This window comes from Equus quagga, chromosome 19, assembly GCF_021613505.1.
Source record: "Equus quagga isolate Etosha38 chromosome 19, UCLA_HA_Equagga_1.0, whole genome shotgun sequence".
NCBI lineage: Eukaryota > Metazoa > Chordata > Mammalia > Perissodactyla > Equidae > Equus > Equus quagga.
The window spans coordinates 36,047,476-36,064,459 of NC_060285.1; the positions used below are offsets into that span (position 1 = coordinate 36,047,476).

The 16,984-nt window shown below is 36.9% G+C and overlaps 1 protein-coding gene across 2 annotated transcripts in view; it reads right to left on the minus strand.

Moving 5' to 3' along the window:
• Window positions 1-284: 284 nt before the first annotated feature.
• TMTC2 (transmembrane O-mannosyltransferase targeting cadherins 2) overlaps window positions 285-16,984 on the minus strand; it is a 388,282-nt gene continuing 371,582 nt past the window's right edge. Inside the window, exon 12 of one of the 2 annotated variants that reach the window (XM_046646810.1) lies at window positions 285-2,919. In XM_046646810.1, the coding sequence (XP_046502766.1) occupies window positions 2,740-2,919 (180 nt within the window). In that variant the 3' untranslated portion in view covers window positions 285-2,739. Of the gene's footprint in view, window positions 2,920-13,699; window positions 13,831-16,984 lie in introns of those variants that run through there. The other variant, XM_046646811.1, reaches the window with a different exon arrangement.

Consider the following 16,984-nt stretch of genomic DNA (forward strand, 5'->3'; position numbering starts at 1 on the left):
GAAATTTTTTAACACTTTTCTATAGTTCATCAATAAAACAAAACAAAATAAAAACTGTGTCATCTTTTCTGAACATGGCAAATCTGATGATATTGACAACCCTTATTATTAACTCCACCAAATTAATGATTATTATTGCTTATACATTAGCCACAATGTCTCTCTATTTGACTCTCAAGCTCTATCTTTTTAAACTTTCTCCTAGTTCTAGTAAAATGCAAGACAGTGTAAGTGTTGTTACTGCAGAAGATTTAAAAAGGCTTATACGACATATTTGTTATCAATGCTTTATTGTTGAAAACAAAATTGAAATTCTCTGGCACATAAAACAATTATTTCTACAAAAGGAAAGCCTACAAATCTTGATAATTTATACAAATAACAGTTTCTCAAAAAATAAAATTTTAATTTAGTAAACTTGTCTTGTGCTCTATATTTTTAGCACTGTCTGCAATAATCCACCCTAAATCCCTGAGCGGAGACATTTTTGACCATGTTCTATAGGCCCCCAGCCCTCCCCCCAAGGTGGTCAGTTACTAAGCCCAGCCCTGTAGTGACAGGCGTCAGGGACATTTCCTTATTAAAGATCCATGCATTTTATGACACAGGCCCAATTATTAATGCTACTTGGGAACTGGGTCGACATGAAGTGCCTCTACTGTGCAATCAGCGAACCTATTAAGAACCAAGTGTTTGAAAGGAAGAACAATAACAATAAAGACATAAAATGTTAAGACTAGGAAGTCATCATAGGTCAATAACTATTTAAATAAATAAAAATGTTAGATAGTGAATTCATCTCTATATCCTTATATTAAATTCCTTATTTATTTATTTTTGTAATTGCCAATGCACTAGAAGATGAAAAATATACTTCAACCCATGTTTTTCGTTTGACCATGGGTTTGTTGCTGTTAAAGGTTAAATATCATCCTGAAAACACAGTGATTTTGTTATAATTTAACTTTGGCCCTTCAATGAAGTGTTTAAGAAATAATATACATATTAGGAGGGCCTTCTTATTAATGCCATCAACAAATCTCTCACTACATCTGTCCTTCTGACAAAAACACTAATGACATAGGAACACTACTTTAAATTCTTTATCCCACTGTATTCAGTTATGCAGCAAAACATATAAAATACGGAGAAAACATAATATGATGCATTTGCATGTCCAGCTTCCCTTTAATGGCGGCGCTGATCATATATACATGGAGTGTGAAAGGAAAGGAGAAAAAGCAAATTTTCAGTTGCCAAGAACTGGCTTAATGAATCAAGTTTCGTCTTGTTACTTTGCTACGGTAGAATAATAAATAAATAAATATGTAGACTATTGTGTAGCTACTTTCTCTATGAAGAAGTTGAGAGCGGACTATTGTTTCATAAAGTTAATTTTTAGTAGCAAAGTTTGCAGGTTAAAAAACGTTCAATAAATGTTTTTCTCTACTTCATTTATAGTCTTTCACTTGTGAAATGCTCATTGAAGTGGTTACTAATAGGTAATGAAATAAGATCCAAATTTGCTAGTGAAAAATGGTTTTCAACTGTGAAAAGCACTTGGCATAAGACCCAGAAACACACAGGCTAATGCTTCATGCTATTGCCGCTTAACATAAGTGATTTTTGATGTCTTTTGGGAAGAGCAAAAAAACTTATCAGCAGTGCTGTTTAGCTATTAGAACGTGATTAGCATTTCATACCAACTATTTCCAAAATATAAAATCATTGGCAACTGTCTATTATATACTCCTTTGCACAGACTTGATTTGTTTCAACAGTAACATCCGGGAAGTACAAAACACCTTCCCTTTTGTCTAAAAGCTGCTGGTTAGTTATTGGAACTGGAACACTTTTAAGCTTCTTTTTGATTTAATCCTTATATAAGCATGTGCATTAACCAGGAATAGTCATTTATAAAGGCCATTTCAAAAGCCTAAGAATACAATAAATTTTCCTAGGCAGTTTTGGGGGAAAATGTTGGTGACGTTAAAATAAAAAATGCCTGCCTGACACATATAAGGCCTCCCCAGCCCCTCCTGCGACACCAGCGTGAAACGTGGTTGGGTAGCTCTGCTCTGCATATCCTCTCCAGAACATGAAAAACAAATGATGCTCAAAAGAGTGAAGACTGACATCCAGACCATAAAATGTTATGTGCACTAGTCAGGAAACAACTGTAGATTATGAAAAATCCTGACACAGTACTAAAAAAAAAAGTTTTCAAAGTTTCATAAATTGATAAGCAGGCTGCCCCAAAGAGGGAAGACAGCAGCGTCAGGACAACCGGCCAGCTCACTGGGATTCACGCTACACTTCAATCACTCCCCATTAACACTTGACCTTAATAGTTTACCATGGCTGAATAGACACTCTGACTTCCTCTCACAGTGTTTAAGGAACAATATAGTTTCCAAATCAGCTTTCAAAACTCAACAAAACTTGTAGTGTAGCCCCCCTCCCCCCTTAAGAATGCCAAAAGATTCTGTTTTAAGTGCTCTGGTTTACAGGCTATGGGTAACAATTCCATCCTTCTGGAGGTTTCCCATGTTCCCCTTTTTGGTGTTAATGGCTGTGCCAACAGCAAAGTGGATACTCCCAGAAGTGGCAGTGACCTCAGCGACCTCTGCCTTGGTCTTGAAGTTCAAACTAGCTTGTATCATAGCACTGCTGGGAAGTTCTGTTCATTAATGAAGCCGCTTTGACATTGGGAGGAGGAAGAAGCATTGCCCTCCTGTGTCAGGTCTTGGAAGTCTTTAAGCCTTGCTTTTCCATGATGTTCCACAGTTTGCGGAGATTGGACTGCGTGATGACGTCATCCGGCTTGAGGCGCAGCGCCCGCAGGTAGTTGGTCTCGGCCTTCTGGAGTCGGCCGTTGAGGTGCAGAATGGCCCCCAGGTTCATCAGAGCAGCCGGATACTGGAACCAGAGAGAGGAAGGAAAACGATTAAGAGGCCATTTCAAGCTTTCCTTTATGGAAGACAAAAATCTTCATCCACTTATGCAAATGATTCCCTTATGTCTGCAGGCATTTTATGGAAACAATTTAGCAATTTATACAAATAGACAAAGATAACTAGGAAGGAAAAAAGTTTTCAAATAGCTGCTATGTACTTTGTACTTTAAATAAGGCAGGCAGCAAGAGAAATAGTTTTCTTCTTTAATGAGAAAGCATAGGTTACATATGAAGACTTCGTAATTTAGCCAGACTGTATGTTCTGAGAAAAAAAGTTTAACGTGATACAATTTCAGATGGAAAGAATTAAATATTTTTTTTCAACTCGGTGCCAAGAAATAAAAAAATTAAGTGTGAAAGTTGACAAATCTATGTCCACCCACTCTTTTCTTCTTTTCCTTAGCAATATTCCAGGCCATTTATGCAAACATAAATAAATAAGTAAAATATATTGTAAAATTTTACTGATGTTTCCAGGGTAAAATCTCTGAAAAAAATTCAAATACAACCACTAAAGTCCTTTCCAAACCTAACCCAAGTAGTTTAATGAGACAACGTCCTTATTTTTAAGTCAAACAGTTTTTAAACTTCTAATGGTGAATATTTACTATAAATACAGCAAGGGAAAAACACATCAAAATAGATAAAATATGGTACAGAAATATGTAACCTTTATAAATTTTATATTATTTATTTAAAAGTAGTCAAATAATTCTCAAACAGAATTTTCTGTAATGTGTGATAATTGCAATGCAAAGTTATCATGTGAAAAACAAAGTTTAAAAAAAAGTATGTTATGTAGCAGTAGCTTAATTAATGCAAGGGTTTCCATCCCAAAATTCTCAGTGATTAGTTAAGAACAACAAAAGTTCTTCTACAAGGAAAAAATATTTTGCTTTCTATCTGCACATAAGAGCTGTTCTGCTCTTGTCTTGTCTCTGTAACTTTCTGCCTAACAGCAAGCAGCTAATATTTGGCAGTTACATAAATGCATATTTCAAGTATCAGATAAAACTAAAAGTGCTTATACTAAGATTATGTTTTCATTTTACAGATGATGCCAACTATTAATTGTCCTGGCAACTCCGTGATACAGCCTAATTCACAATTATTTTTATGATTTAGTAGTTTCACAGTTCACACATTTTTTAGCTTAATTCATGTGACTCTACCCTTTACTGTAAAAACAATTATTTCTGATCCAAAAGCAATGCTGGGGAGAGGGGTGAATAGTTCAGAATAAACCAACTTGGAAAAAATGATCAGACTTGGATTTTAAGAGATCTGCATTTGAGTTCTTGCTCAAACACCAACTGTGACCTTAGCGAGGTCCCCTAACATATCTATGCCCCAATTCTTTCATTTTTGAAATATTGAAATAACATCAGATTTCCTGTATGTTGTTAGAAACATAAAATGAGAAAATAAATAAATGTTGCACAGTACACACACATAGTAGACACTCTACAAATGTCAAGTTCCCTTTTCCTCAACTCATTTTGCCTGAGGTTTAGCACGTGCATGTTTGGGATTTTTACACTGCTATACGACTTTATAATTTTTGTTTCAATGGCTATCTGTCTCTAGATTCATACCAAAATTTTCTTAAGTCCTCAACTACTGGGCATTATTTTCCAACTTTTCTATGTCCTTTATTCTTTTCCAAAAATAATATTGCAAATATAAGCTATTCCTGACCTTCAAAAACCTTTTGGTTAGGATGACTCCATACTTATCAAGAAAAATACAGATGGTCAGTTTCTAATTTTAAACACCAATCCAAACAAACATAGCTCTAAATTACATGTGCAGTGAATAGCTCCACATTGGAAACCTAAAATAACACCACCTACTCTGTCTTCCTAAAAGAACTTTGTTATCATACCATCCATTATCATCTTGAATTTCTTGATGCCCAGACACACTTCTGAATTATGTCTCCTCACAGGGTTTAGCACAACTATCAATAAACAGCTACTAAACTGATGGTGAAGTGTGTTCACAGCCTGAATCACTGGAGATGCTAAGTAGATAAAATGTTCAGACTTCCTGCCATCCTGAGTGGGAAGAGAGGAAACGAGGGGGGAGAATCACAGTTGGAGACCATTCCTTACTAACCAGAAATAGAAGAGGCCCAGCGACGGGCTGAGAGAAACCAGATGGCCCTGTGGGATAGTCGTTATTTCTTGAATCACTTTATTATCAAAGTGTCTGTGCCTAACCATAATTGCAACTCAAGGGGATTATTAAAAACACTCAGAGGTCATAGAGTCACACGCCTAGGTTCCAATGACAGCTCCAGCGAGAGATGTCTGCACTTGAACAAGTTGAGTGAGTGCTTGAGACTTCAGTTTCTTCTAGAAATGGGACGATAACAGTACTTGCTTCATAGGGTTGCTTTTGAAATTAAATTAGAATACAAAATTGTCTTTTTTCTATTCTTTTCCTTCCATCTCCCCATCTCAAAAACAGAAAGCAGAATCTCCTTGTCAGTGTGCCTGAATGACCCCTGAATACAAATGCTGAGGATCTGCGGACTGGCGCTATCTTTACGAGCTTTGTAGTCTTTCTTAGGTTAAACCTAGAAGAGATGGATATGAAAACAGGTGGTGAAGTAGACCAAGCCTATATATAGGCCTTATCATTGTTACTAAATTGTAGCCTGGGGTTCTTCTGTTCTTCAAATACTTCGGAGTCACCTCCCTGCCATCAAATGATGAAACAATTTTAATATAATTCTAAGAAAATGCAATTAGGAAGTTAAATCTGCTATCAAAATGAGTTCTGAATGCTAATTATAATAGTGTTTTGGAATAACTTTAATTTTGCATTATCCACGCTAGGGTGTTAGTCATTAAACAAAAATAGTCAAAAATTGACATTATGAAGTTAATGTGGGATAACAGATCTCATGGAAGCTCACATATACTCATTAATTGTGTTCCCTAAAGAGTAAAAATCCAAGTAAACTAAAAATGTGCATATTTAAGGATGTCATTGATATTTTTAAGCAGCTACAGATTCCTATGCTCAGATGTAACATTTTGGTTTAAATGTGTCTATCTTAATAGAGTAAAAGAAGTTTTTTATTTTAAAACCCACAAACATACATTATGTAATGCTTTTAAAACATCACTATAGCTTCTTATTTGAGTCAATGGAAATTAATGAAATGTACATACTGGTATGCTCAAAAGTGACATAAGTTACAAGTATCATTGCCTTAGATAACTGCTCTCAAAGTGTCAACATTTTGACATAAAAAATTTCATGTACTTTTAAAAAATTTGCGAATAAAACTAAATATAGACTAACTTTTCTATATGGTTGTTTTCTTTCTTCAAAGACAAGGACTTTATCTTTCAAGCCTGTTGTGTCTCGTCTCTACAGAAGTGGCTAGGGGTAGCTTGCTGGATGCCCGCTGGACTGAATGCCTTCAGCTGTTCCAGCCTTGCTACACAAACTGTAGTTCAAGGAGGAGCATCGGCATCACCTGGGAGCTTGACAGAAACGCAGAATTTCAGGTGCCAGCCACTGAATCAGAAAATGAATTTTAACAAGATCCCCAGGTACTTTGTAGGCTCATTAAAATTTGAGAAGCATTGTTCCAGAGGTCATTTCCTGATCTTAGATTATATCATTTTATAACTTTTGAGATGAAGTTTCTTATAAAAGGATGGACTTCCTACAGCACAAAGAATGTCAGTTCAAACATCTAACCTCTGTAAAGCAGAATTCTTCTCTTGGCCATGCAGTTATTTCAGGTAGTAAATGTTCAAAGGAAACTTTCTTAACAGAAGCCATAAATGACTAAATATTATTAGACAGAAGGAGAGGGGATAAAAACCCTTTTCACAACCAAATAAGAGCTTGTAAAGGTTTCTAAACAGACTTAAAGATTACCTAGCTATGTAACTGAAATGCAAGAAGTCTAGGCGACTGGCTGTCTATTACATATTAGTGTCATTGCTCTGTGCTAGCTGTGACTCTTGGGCTGGGGAAGAGAAACCCAACCACAACTGCTGATGTCTTCCCTCACACACATCCTCTTTTATTAAAGACAGCTGATGAAATTTTCAGCATGTTAACAAGGCAGTCAGCATCTTGCAACTCAGTAACATGGGGCTTGTGGCTCCGTACAACAAATGAACTGCTTTGTACTTCACAGACTAGAAAAGAGAACCAGACCTTTCTTGTTTCCTTGAGGAGGACAGATGCTTTACATCAAAGGGGCTGACTGGCAGCCATACTGAGGCAACAAATGATGTCTTTTTCAAGTCTCGAGGGAATTATGCCTTTCTTGATACTTGACTGTGGTTTTTGGCTTATTTCTCCAACATCAGAGGAAATAAGCAAAATTAAAATAAGGGCTATCTATTGGGATAGCAGAGAGGAAGGGCAAGGTTATGCAGGTGTGATTCTAGTCTAATGCCCTTGAGGCTCCAGGAACCCAGCTGAGCTCACAGGGTCTCCTGAGCACACAGGATTGGAAGACAAAGTCATTTTCCTGGCCTTCGCCTATTATATAGTCTTAGAAGATATCTATGGAGGAGGATTAATAAGACGATATGGGGATTTAGGATTGGGAATTCATGTTTTTATTGGGAACAGGACTAAAATGTAGAATTTTGAACAGAGGATTTGGGTGAAGCCTAGAAAAGGAAAAGAAGGTCTTGGTTGAAATGTTCTGATTAAGCAAGAGTTGGAAACCCACAGAGTAATTGGGTTCACCGTATCCCATTAGTCCCTGGGACCACTTCCTTCATGTGAAGGTAAATCAACAGGCAAGAGAAGCTATGAAAAAGATGAAGATAGAAATAACTGCCCAATATATCTAATTTTATAAATATATTTATTTCATTCAAAGCGTTGCTGAAATTCTCCATATAGTTGTATATTTACTGTTGTATGAACTAAATAACTTTTAAGAAAGAATGTCTGAAGTCACTTTTAATCTCCCTTCTGAATATAATTTGCAAACTTAAATGAGTCTGCAAACTTTAATGGATCCTCATTCTTTTTCAATTAGTTACCAAATAACTTAATGAAGGCTGCACACTGCCATTCAACTGTATTCAGTTGAAATTGCTTACCCAGTTGAATTTACCGGAGCAGTAACTGCACCATGATGCTTAAAAAAGTAATGGTATAAACTTTTAAGAAACATATTCAGGAAAAAGTATTTATGCATAAATTTAAGGGATCTCTTTATATTTATTGCACCTTGTACATGGTAGATGTTTAATAAGTAATTACTGAATTAAAGGTTTTTTTTTTTTTTGATGAGGAAGATCAGCCCTGGGCTGACATCTATTACCAATCCTCCTCTTTTTGCTTGAGGAAGACTGGCCCTGAGCTAACATTCATGTCAATCTTGCTCCACTTTATATGTGGGATGCCACCACAGCATGGCTTAATGAGCGGTGTGTAGGTCCACACCTAGGATCCTAACATGCAAACCCCAGGCTGCCAAAGCAGAGTGTGCAAACTTAACCACTATACCACCAGGCCAGCCCCTGAATTAAAGTTTTTAAGATTATCTGTCAGGCTTATGGAAAAAAGTTTAGCATGGACTGAGACAAAGTTAAATACCTTATTTCCCTCAGTTCCAACACCACTCCTCCTCCTTTATTCCACTCGTGTGCTGAATGGTCCAAGGCTAACCTAGAAACCTGAATAAATTATCCTTGATTCCTTGTCTTCCTCCTACACACATATGTACATACATCCGATTGTTCAGTCTTGGCAACTTTACCCCAAAATCTCCCTTAATTCTGTCTTCTAATTATACTCTGCCCCATTCCCCAACTTCGTTTAATCCATAGTCATCTTTTCTTGGATTATTTAAATAAAATTATTTTGACAAAAAAGAAGAATAAATGAATGGGTAGCTGCACAGATTGATGGGTGATAGATTAAATCAATGAATAGACACATGAGTAAAGTCATATGCAGGTTTTTTATTAAAAATATTTGAGGCATACAAAAATTTCAGAGAATACAATAAAAACTGTGTACTTGCCTAACAAATAAAACTTTATAAAGACAACTGAAGCTTCCAAATATCTCTCACTGTCCTATTCCTGAACTCACCCCCATCCTCCCAAGGAAACACTATCCTGAAGTTGGTATTTATAATTCTAGTGTAGGTATTACACTTTTACTTTTTCGTGTACCCATAAAAAATGCATAACCTTATATTTCTATAAGTTTTAATTTTATAAATTTGTCCATCATGGGATGCCATCCTGTCAAGCACCCACCAGGACCTTGAATATTTTGCTCATCATTTTGTTTTACAGGTTTGTCCATGTTGGTATTTATAAGGTTTAGTTCTTTCACATGAATTCCATTGAATGACTACCCATTCTCTGAAGGTTAGATATACAGACTCTATAAGAGACGGTTGCCATCAGTATTCTTGTGACTATCTCTACACATATTTAAGGGAGAGTATCTAAGAGTGGAATTGCTGGATCAGAGAGGATCTTCAGCTTTACCAGACATTACCAAATTCCTCTTCAGTGTGGTTGTATCAAAATGCATTAGCATCAAAATGTAACAGGGGTCCGTTCATTCCATATCCTTTATAACACTTGGTATTGTCTGACTTTTTAATTTTTGCAAACTGAAAGTTGTAAAATAGAATCCTATTCTGTGCTGAAATTCTTTTTCCTGATTACTAGAGAGGTTAATAACATTGTCATAAGTTTATTAGCTTTTCGCATTTTGTCTTCAGTGATCCAACTGTTCTTTAACATTTGGTCAGCATAAGTTTTGTAAGACTTGTCACTTACATGGTGATATTCGAAAGGTAATTACACAGAGCTTCCACTACCTGAAAATAGCCGCTACATAGGGCCGTCTGGCCTGGTGTTTTCTTCCTCAGTCACTTTCCCAAGACTGACAACCAGATAACCGCTGTTTCTAAAATGAAAAATTTGTTATATGCAAAATGGAAATCCTTGAGATAGGCTTACTTTCAGTGTGGGTGGGAGGATGACAGAAATCTTGGCAGCTAGAGGGTGGGCTGGACAAAGGGGCAGTGGGATCCACGAAACTGCTTCACAGTAACTATGGGGAATCCTGGACCAGCAGATGTGGGAGAAGGATGGCAGCTCCTAGCTAGCACACAGAATGGACTTTTCTTTACAGCCGGCGTCTCTGTCTTTGAACAGTGTTTCCTGTGCTCCCGCACTTCACCACCCTCCATTTCTACTGGCACTGCCTAGTTTAGCATCTCATCTCGTTCCTAAACTCTATCAGCCTCCTACTGTTCTCCCCACCTTCAATTTCTTCCTTACTCCAATCTGTCTCCCACTTGACCATTTGTCTTTTTCTGAACACAAACGGAGTTTTAGAGAGTCAACCTGTGCCTACAGAAAAAAAATACAGACTCTTCAGCCTGGTACTAAGAAACCCTTTACAACTTGGCACCCAAAATAAGCCCTTAATATACATCCTGCACGAGCCCCATGAAACCTCTATTTCTGCCATGTGCTATTCTGAGCATTCATTTCTTATCAAACTGCTCCTCTGACAAAGTCCTTCCTCCATTCTCTTTTCAATAAAATTCTGCTCATTTTAAAAAGAGTTTAGAGCAATCTCTTATTCATAGCTTGCTTCTCTATGTTCCCATAGTACTGTCTACATACATTAATTGCAGCACTTACCACAATGAACTATGGCTACTTGTTATAAGTGTCTGTCCTCTTTGCTGGAGGGTGAGACAGACAAGGAATTTATTTTAACTGTCTTTATAGCGCTAGTGCCAGGCTCTGGCATAGGCAAGAAGCTCTCAATGAATGCCTGCTGAAAGAACGATTTGTATGGTTTAGCAGAAAGAACTGACATAGGAGAGGTAAATCCTAGCCCAATCTCAATGTAATTTAACAAACATTTATTAAGCACCTACTAGATGTCAAAGTTGCTGCCAGATACTCTAGATAAGTGGTAACAAAAACAATATATTTTTTTTAGTCTGTGTGTGGCTTTAGCTAACTTGAATTGCATACTTGGCATTTACTACAAACTGTGAGGAGATGTACATTCACCATTTCACTTATGCCCCTCATACTTATGAAACTGTTATCCATGCCTTGTTCTAAGCACTATAGGGGACTGCGCAGATGAAGGGATGACTGCCCTCATGGAGTTTATAATCCACTGCATGAATCAAATGCTTCTACTCCCAGGAAGAATCAGGCACGTCTATGAGGGAGATGCCAAGACTGAGTTGTGGAGAGAAGGGAGACTACTTCCTTTAGGCACGAGGCTATTGGACCAGATGAACTATCAGGTTGCTTCAAGTCTCTTATTTTTCCAAAATGAGAATGCTATACAAACTTTTGAAATTGGTGGGTCACAGCAAAATGAATTTGTTACTTTTTAAAAGTATTTTTAGCAAACTGCCGGGAGAGGAGCCAACAGTGGAGAGAAACTCTAATGGAGAAAAATCTGAATTTCAATTAGTTTGGAGATTAGGATGTCAATAATGATGGCCATGATGTAACCCTTCTGGGAACAAATCAAAATGGAAAACAAAGTCCTTATTAAAAATGAAGTATTAATACAACAAACTAAAAGATATTTCACAAAATTCTATGAAAAAAAACCCACAAGTAAGGCAATACTCTCAACTCAGAAATGATAGTTTTTTGTAGTCATATTTTGACTACAGTCATATTTTGAATAAAGTATCTTTGCGAAAAGATTTACCAAATTGTACATACAGCAAGGGAAAACAACACAGGAAATCTAGCAATAGTAAGGCAAATTCTGACAGATAATAGAAATGATGCATCTTGATTCTCAGTTTCAACACAGTATTTGTGTTCTTGAAATAGCTTTGAATAAAACAAAACAGATACAGGTGACAAGCAAGACACGACGCTGTATTAAGGGAGTAGTTGCAATTTGTCAGCGACACATTTCATCCTGTAGGCTCAATCCTTCTCTCCTACACCTGCACTATCCCAGCGGGTGCTACAAGAACGTTCATTTAACTTTTATGATGGGTGTGATTGCCACAATGTGGAGTGCTATCCATTTCTACGGCAATCAAAATGCCAACAGCTGTGGTTTGGGGGATAGCAAACAGTGATGGTAACAGAGTCATTTCAAAGGTGGTAGTTATTTCTAACAGATTTTAAAGTGCATCTGCTAAATTAAGAATATGATCTCAGAAATTATTCTTCACTGAAGATCATTCTCTTTCAAAGACAGGCTTTCCTGCTGTCCTTGATTTCACAGAAACAACTCTCATGGGATCCTAATGGAGAACCTAGATGCCGGGCCACCTAAGTGTCACTCCCAGCTTTCATAAAATGCCATCAGTACACTGCTTACCTTGATTTGTCATAACCATGGAGCTCATCATTTGAAGTAAAACTTCTAAATAAAAGTTCTACATAAGTGAGAAAATATACGATGACAAAGTGCACTTAGAGTAGAAAAAGAATAAAAATAAAGAGAATTTATTGAAGGTTGAAAACATGGAAGGAAAGAAATTTAGAAAAGAATCTGCACAACAGACAAACATCATTTAAGTGTCTACGTCACCCAGAGCTGTCTGCCCTTACTAATCTAGAAGCTGCTACAAAAACCCACAGCATCTCCTCCTTTTCTTTGAACCAAATTCCTTGCCTATTTCTAGTCCAAATATGATTTAAGCAACAGAATTCACTCTACACTTTATACACTTCTTTTTAGCATGAAGGGGAGGGAGGAACACGTACATGCTTTCTCAATCATAATCATATTACACAGAAGGATTTCCAGCTGTACAGGCCATCCAAGTGTGTATGTGTGAAGTGTGAGTTTAAATATATCTAATAAAATGACTGCTCATTCTGAGCAGTTGAAACAGGTCACTGGAATAATCATGTTGTTATTAAAATGTATTTCACAGATATATTGGAAGTTGACATTTGGGCTTAAGGACTCAAATGTCATGGAAGATAGAAGCAAAGAGCTATAGTTTTGTGGGGGTTTTTTGCTGGCTTTTTGTTAAGTAAATGATCAACTGATCAAAAAAATACAATACAGCAAGAAGTACAGATATATTACATTGACAAAATCAAAGTGATACTAAACACTCGACAGATGCCACAACAATCAAATTCAGGACATTTTAAAAATCTTATGTGCATCACTTCTCTAATTGACTTCTATGTTTGCCAATAAAAAGCTTTGATCTGATGGAGGTCAACTGACAGATACTAATTTGCATATTGTGGAAATGACAAATTTGTTCCTAAACAGGACTTAGTGAAAATACTCACTTTTTTAAATGATGGAAATGAGCATATCAGACACCTCAAAACAGTGGATTAAAATGAAATTTAGGTTAGGCACAGACACTCTAAAGATGGGCAAGACAATTTTTTTCTCTCACAAAGCAGATGGGGACCATGCTGTGAACAAGCAGGATTAATGCAAGGGTGACAGTGTCATTCAGAACAATCACATTGGAACATGACATTAGAAGGCAGCAACTGTCTACCTGCAGAGTGAATATGAAGAAACACGTTTCACTGAGAGAATTCACCATGGGCTTCATGCATGCAGCAAGTGGAAAGTTTTGCGAATGCTCTGAGTGAGGATGACCAGATCAAACAGAGTGAGCAAGAGCAAAGCAATTCCTCCAGAAACTATAAATCTTTCCAGGGACTAAAAATAAAACGTAAACACACTGTCTGATGCATGGCATTCTATTTGCACTTTTATAGGGCCAAGACTTTGATGATACACACTCGGAAAAATAATGATGCAAGGTCTTCACACATCATTTTAGAACATATTCCGTCAGGACACACCAATCAAGGTAAAGTCATGCTGGATTCCAAGCCATTACACTTGCCAAAGGGTCACACCTGCTGAAAATGTAGAAATAAACATGGGTTGGGTGTATCTAAACTCATGGCAACTGCCAGTCACATAGTATAAGCCCACATGTCACCCTCAAGATCTCTACATTCAATTGTACATTCTGCCTTTACTTCTGAAATATTCATATCTGAAATCGCCTCATCCAGACTGCACCAATCATCTCTTAACTTAAAGTGTGTAAAGTCAGCACATTATAGGAAGGTTTTAAAGACTGACTTGATGACATTTTTCTGCACGATAGCTTCCAAAATTGTATAAAACACAGATTTTGTATGGCCTTGACCTACTCTACCAATGTCTTGTCTCTTCTCAGAGCAACTGTATTTTTGAAAATGCTACACCCTTACTTTCTTGCCTCCCCTCCTTGGTCTATCCTGTTAATATAAAACAAGGAAGCAAGCTAGTCATCAATAAAGCAATTGCACAGACCTGGAGTCCAAGCAACTGCTAGACTCAGATATATTTATTGAATACTTATTCGTCCATACTCACAAATAACAACCAAAACGAGACTTGAAAAGGAAGGTAGAACAAAATAAATTACTTCTGACACAATGATTAATTCTCATACGCCAATTCTGATTCCTTATAAACTCATCTTCACTACTATGTTAGGGAACTGTCAAGATTATATGATACATGTCAAATATCTTTACAAAATTACAAAATAATACATTTTCATCTACTCGAAAAACATAATTTTGTATTGGCAATCAACAACCTTAACAGTGATCTGATATTTGACTACAGGGATTGGTCACACGTCACCTCTACTTTTGATTCACGTCTGAACAAGCAAAACAAAAAGGACTTTTCTAGAAGTACAAGAAAGGCACATCTTTTCGACTCTTTCATGTAAGAAACTAGAGGCAAGATTATTTTCTGCTATTACATATTAGTGATTATTAAAACAAAGTATCTCATAAATACTTCACTATCTAATTAAATTGTAGGCCGTTTGTCTCATAAATGCTTAAAGTCCATTACATATAATAATTAAATCCAATTTCAGTATCTTGAAATGGCTCATAGAAATTAAGCTATGCTCTAATGCCTATAATTTAACACTTTTATTTACTTCAGTCAAAGACAGACATTTAAGAACTGTGTTAACTTCTTTGGTTCATCCCAGAGAAGTCGGAATTCAATGGTAATTATAAAGGCAATATTCTTCGAAAATTAAGTCCTGGAGGCTAAGTGAACATGATAACTTACAGTGGCCACATCAAAGGGCAGCCTCCAGCAGAGAAAGAAGGAGGAGTGCATGTGGCTAGTCTCTAGGTCTATTTCACTCCAGAACCCAGAGAACCATGAGAGAACAGAAGAGCATGACAGACCCGAGAAAAGGTGGATCAACGCATTAAGGTATCTCTTACTAAACAAATGAGATTTAGGGAGGATAAAAAGGACATTTATTGCAAAGAAAAATTTAATAAGAAAGTTGCTGAAGGAGCCTTTTGTAGGCTGCAAATGGTTAAAATGGTCTCTCTCCTGCAGTCCTCTGACTATAACTTCTAAAATAAACTTGAGCTCTTCAATGATCATAGCCATGATAGCAATTTTCTTTATTTCCTTTTGAAATGTAATTTGTTCATTCATTCATTTAACATCTAATTATTGAGCACCTACATGGGGGATTTCCCAGTATACAAAACAGTTAAAAATTCCAGGCTTCATGAAGCTTATATTCTATTTGTAAGACACAGATAGATATTAAACACAAAAAGTAAGTAAAATATATAGCATCCTATACTGTGATACATAATAAGGTAAGAAATACAGCAAAGAAGGTATATAAGGAATGTTTGTGAAGAGAGAGACCAACAAGCTACAGTCTGTGGATCACATGCATCCCACTGCTGGCCCATCAAAAACCTACATTTTTAAATAGTTGAAAACACTCAAAAGGAAGAGTAATACATCATGACACATGAAAATTACATAAAACTCAAAATTCAATGCCCATAAATAAAGTTTTATTGGAACATAGCCATACTCAATCATGTATGTATTGTCTATTGCTTCTTTCACGCTACAATGGCATACCTGAGTAGTTGCAACAGAAGCTTGTGGCTGCAAAGCCTAAAATATTTACTGTCTGGCCTGTTACAACCAAAGCTTGCTGAACCCTACTTTACAATATTAAATAGGGAGATATGGAATGCCCTCTAGGAGAAGATAGCATTTGAGTGAAGAACTAAAGGAGGTGAAAGAGTAAGCTAGACACGAGTGACATGATCTGACATGCTTTGAATGCTGTGTTGAAAGCAGACTAATGAAGAAGGAGTCAATTTCAGTTTTACAGGTCAGTGGCGACAGTGATATCTTAGACAAGATAGTAGCAGTGGAAGTTGGTTTATGCAACTAGAAGAATGAAGCAATTTACTGCAATGGAAAAGATCATGGAGGAGCAGGTGTGGGAGGAAAATCAGGAGCTCAGTTTTGGACTAGTAGTTGGAGGGGTCTCTACAAGTGGAGATACTAAGTAGGCAGTGGATAGATTAGGCTGGAGTCCAAAGAAGAGATCTCAGCTGGAAATATAAATTTGGGAGCCAGCCGTGTATCCATGCCATTTAAAGGCTAAGAGAGAGGATGAGACCTCTCAAAGAGGGAGTATACAGAGAAGAGTGAAGCGGGTCAAAAAAAGAGAAGAATTTCAAGGTTAAGAGATTGGATGGATGGGAAGGAACCAGTCAAGGGGATGAAGGATCAGAGGGACCAGAGTTAAGAGGTAGCAGAGGGAGGGTGTCCCGGAAACCAGGTGAAGAAATTGTTTCCAGGAGGAATGAGTCATCATCCGTGTCAAATGATACTGATAGGACAAGCAAAATCAGAACTGAACACAAACAGATTTAATATCACTGAGTGTCGTTCTAGCAGTTTTGACAAGAGCAGTTTTGGTGACATCACTGGAGAACAAGCCTGTTTGGAGTAGGTCTAAATCAAAAGGAAAAGTTTTGCTATAAAAGGAAGGAGGAAATTGGAGAGGTAGCTAGAGGCAGAAATGGGCTTGAGAAGCTTTTTGTTTTTCCATTCTGGGAGAAATAATATCATGTTTAAATGCTGATGGGAAAAATCTGGTAAAGAGGAAAAATTTGTTAATACAGGAGAGAGACAGGGAGACAGAGACAGAGAAAC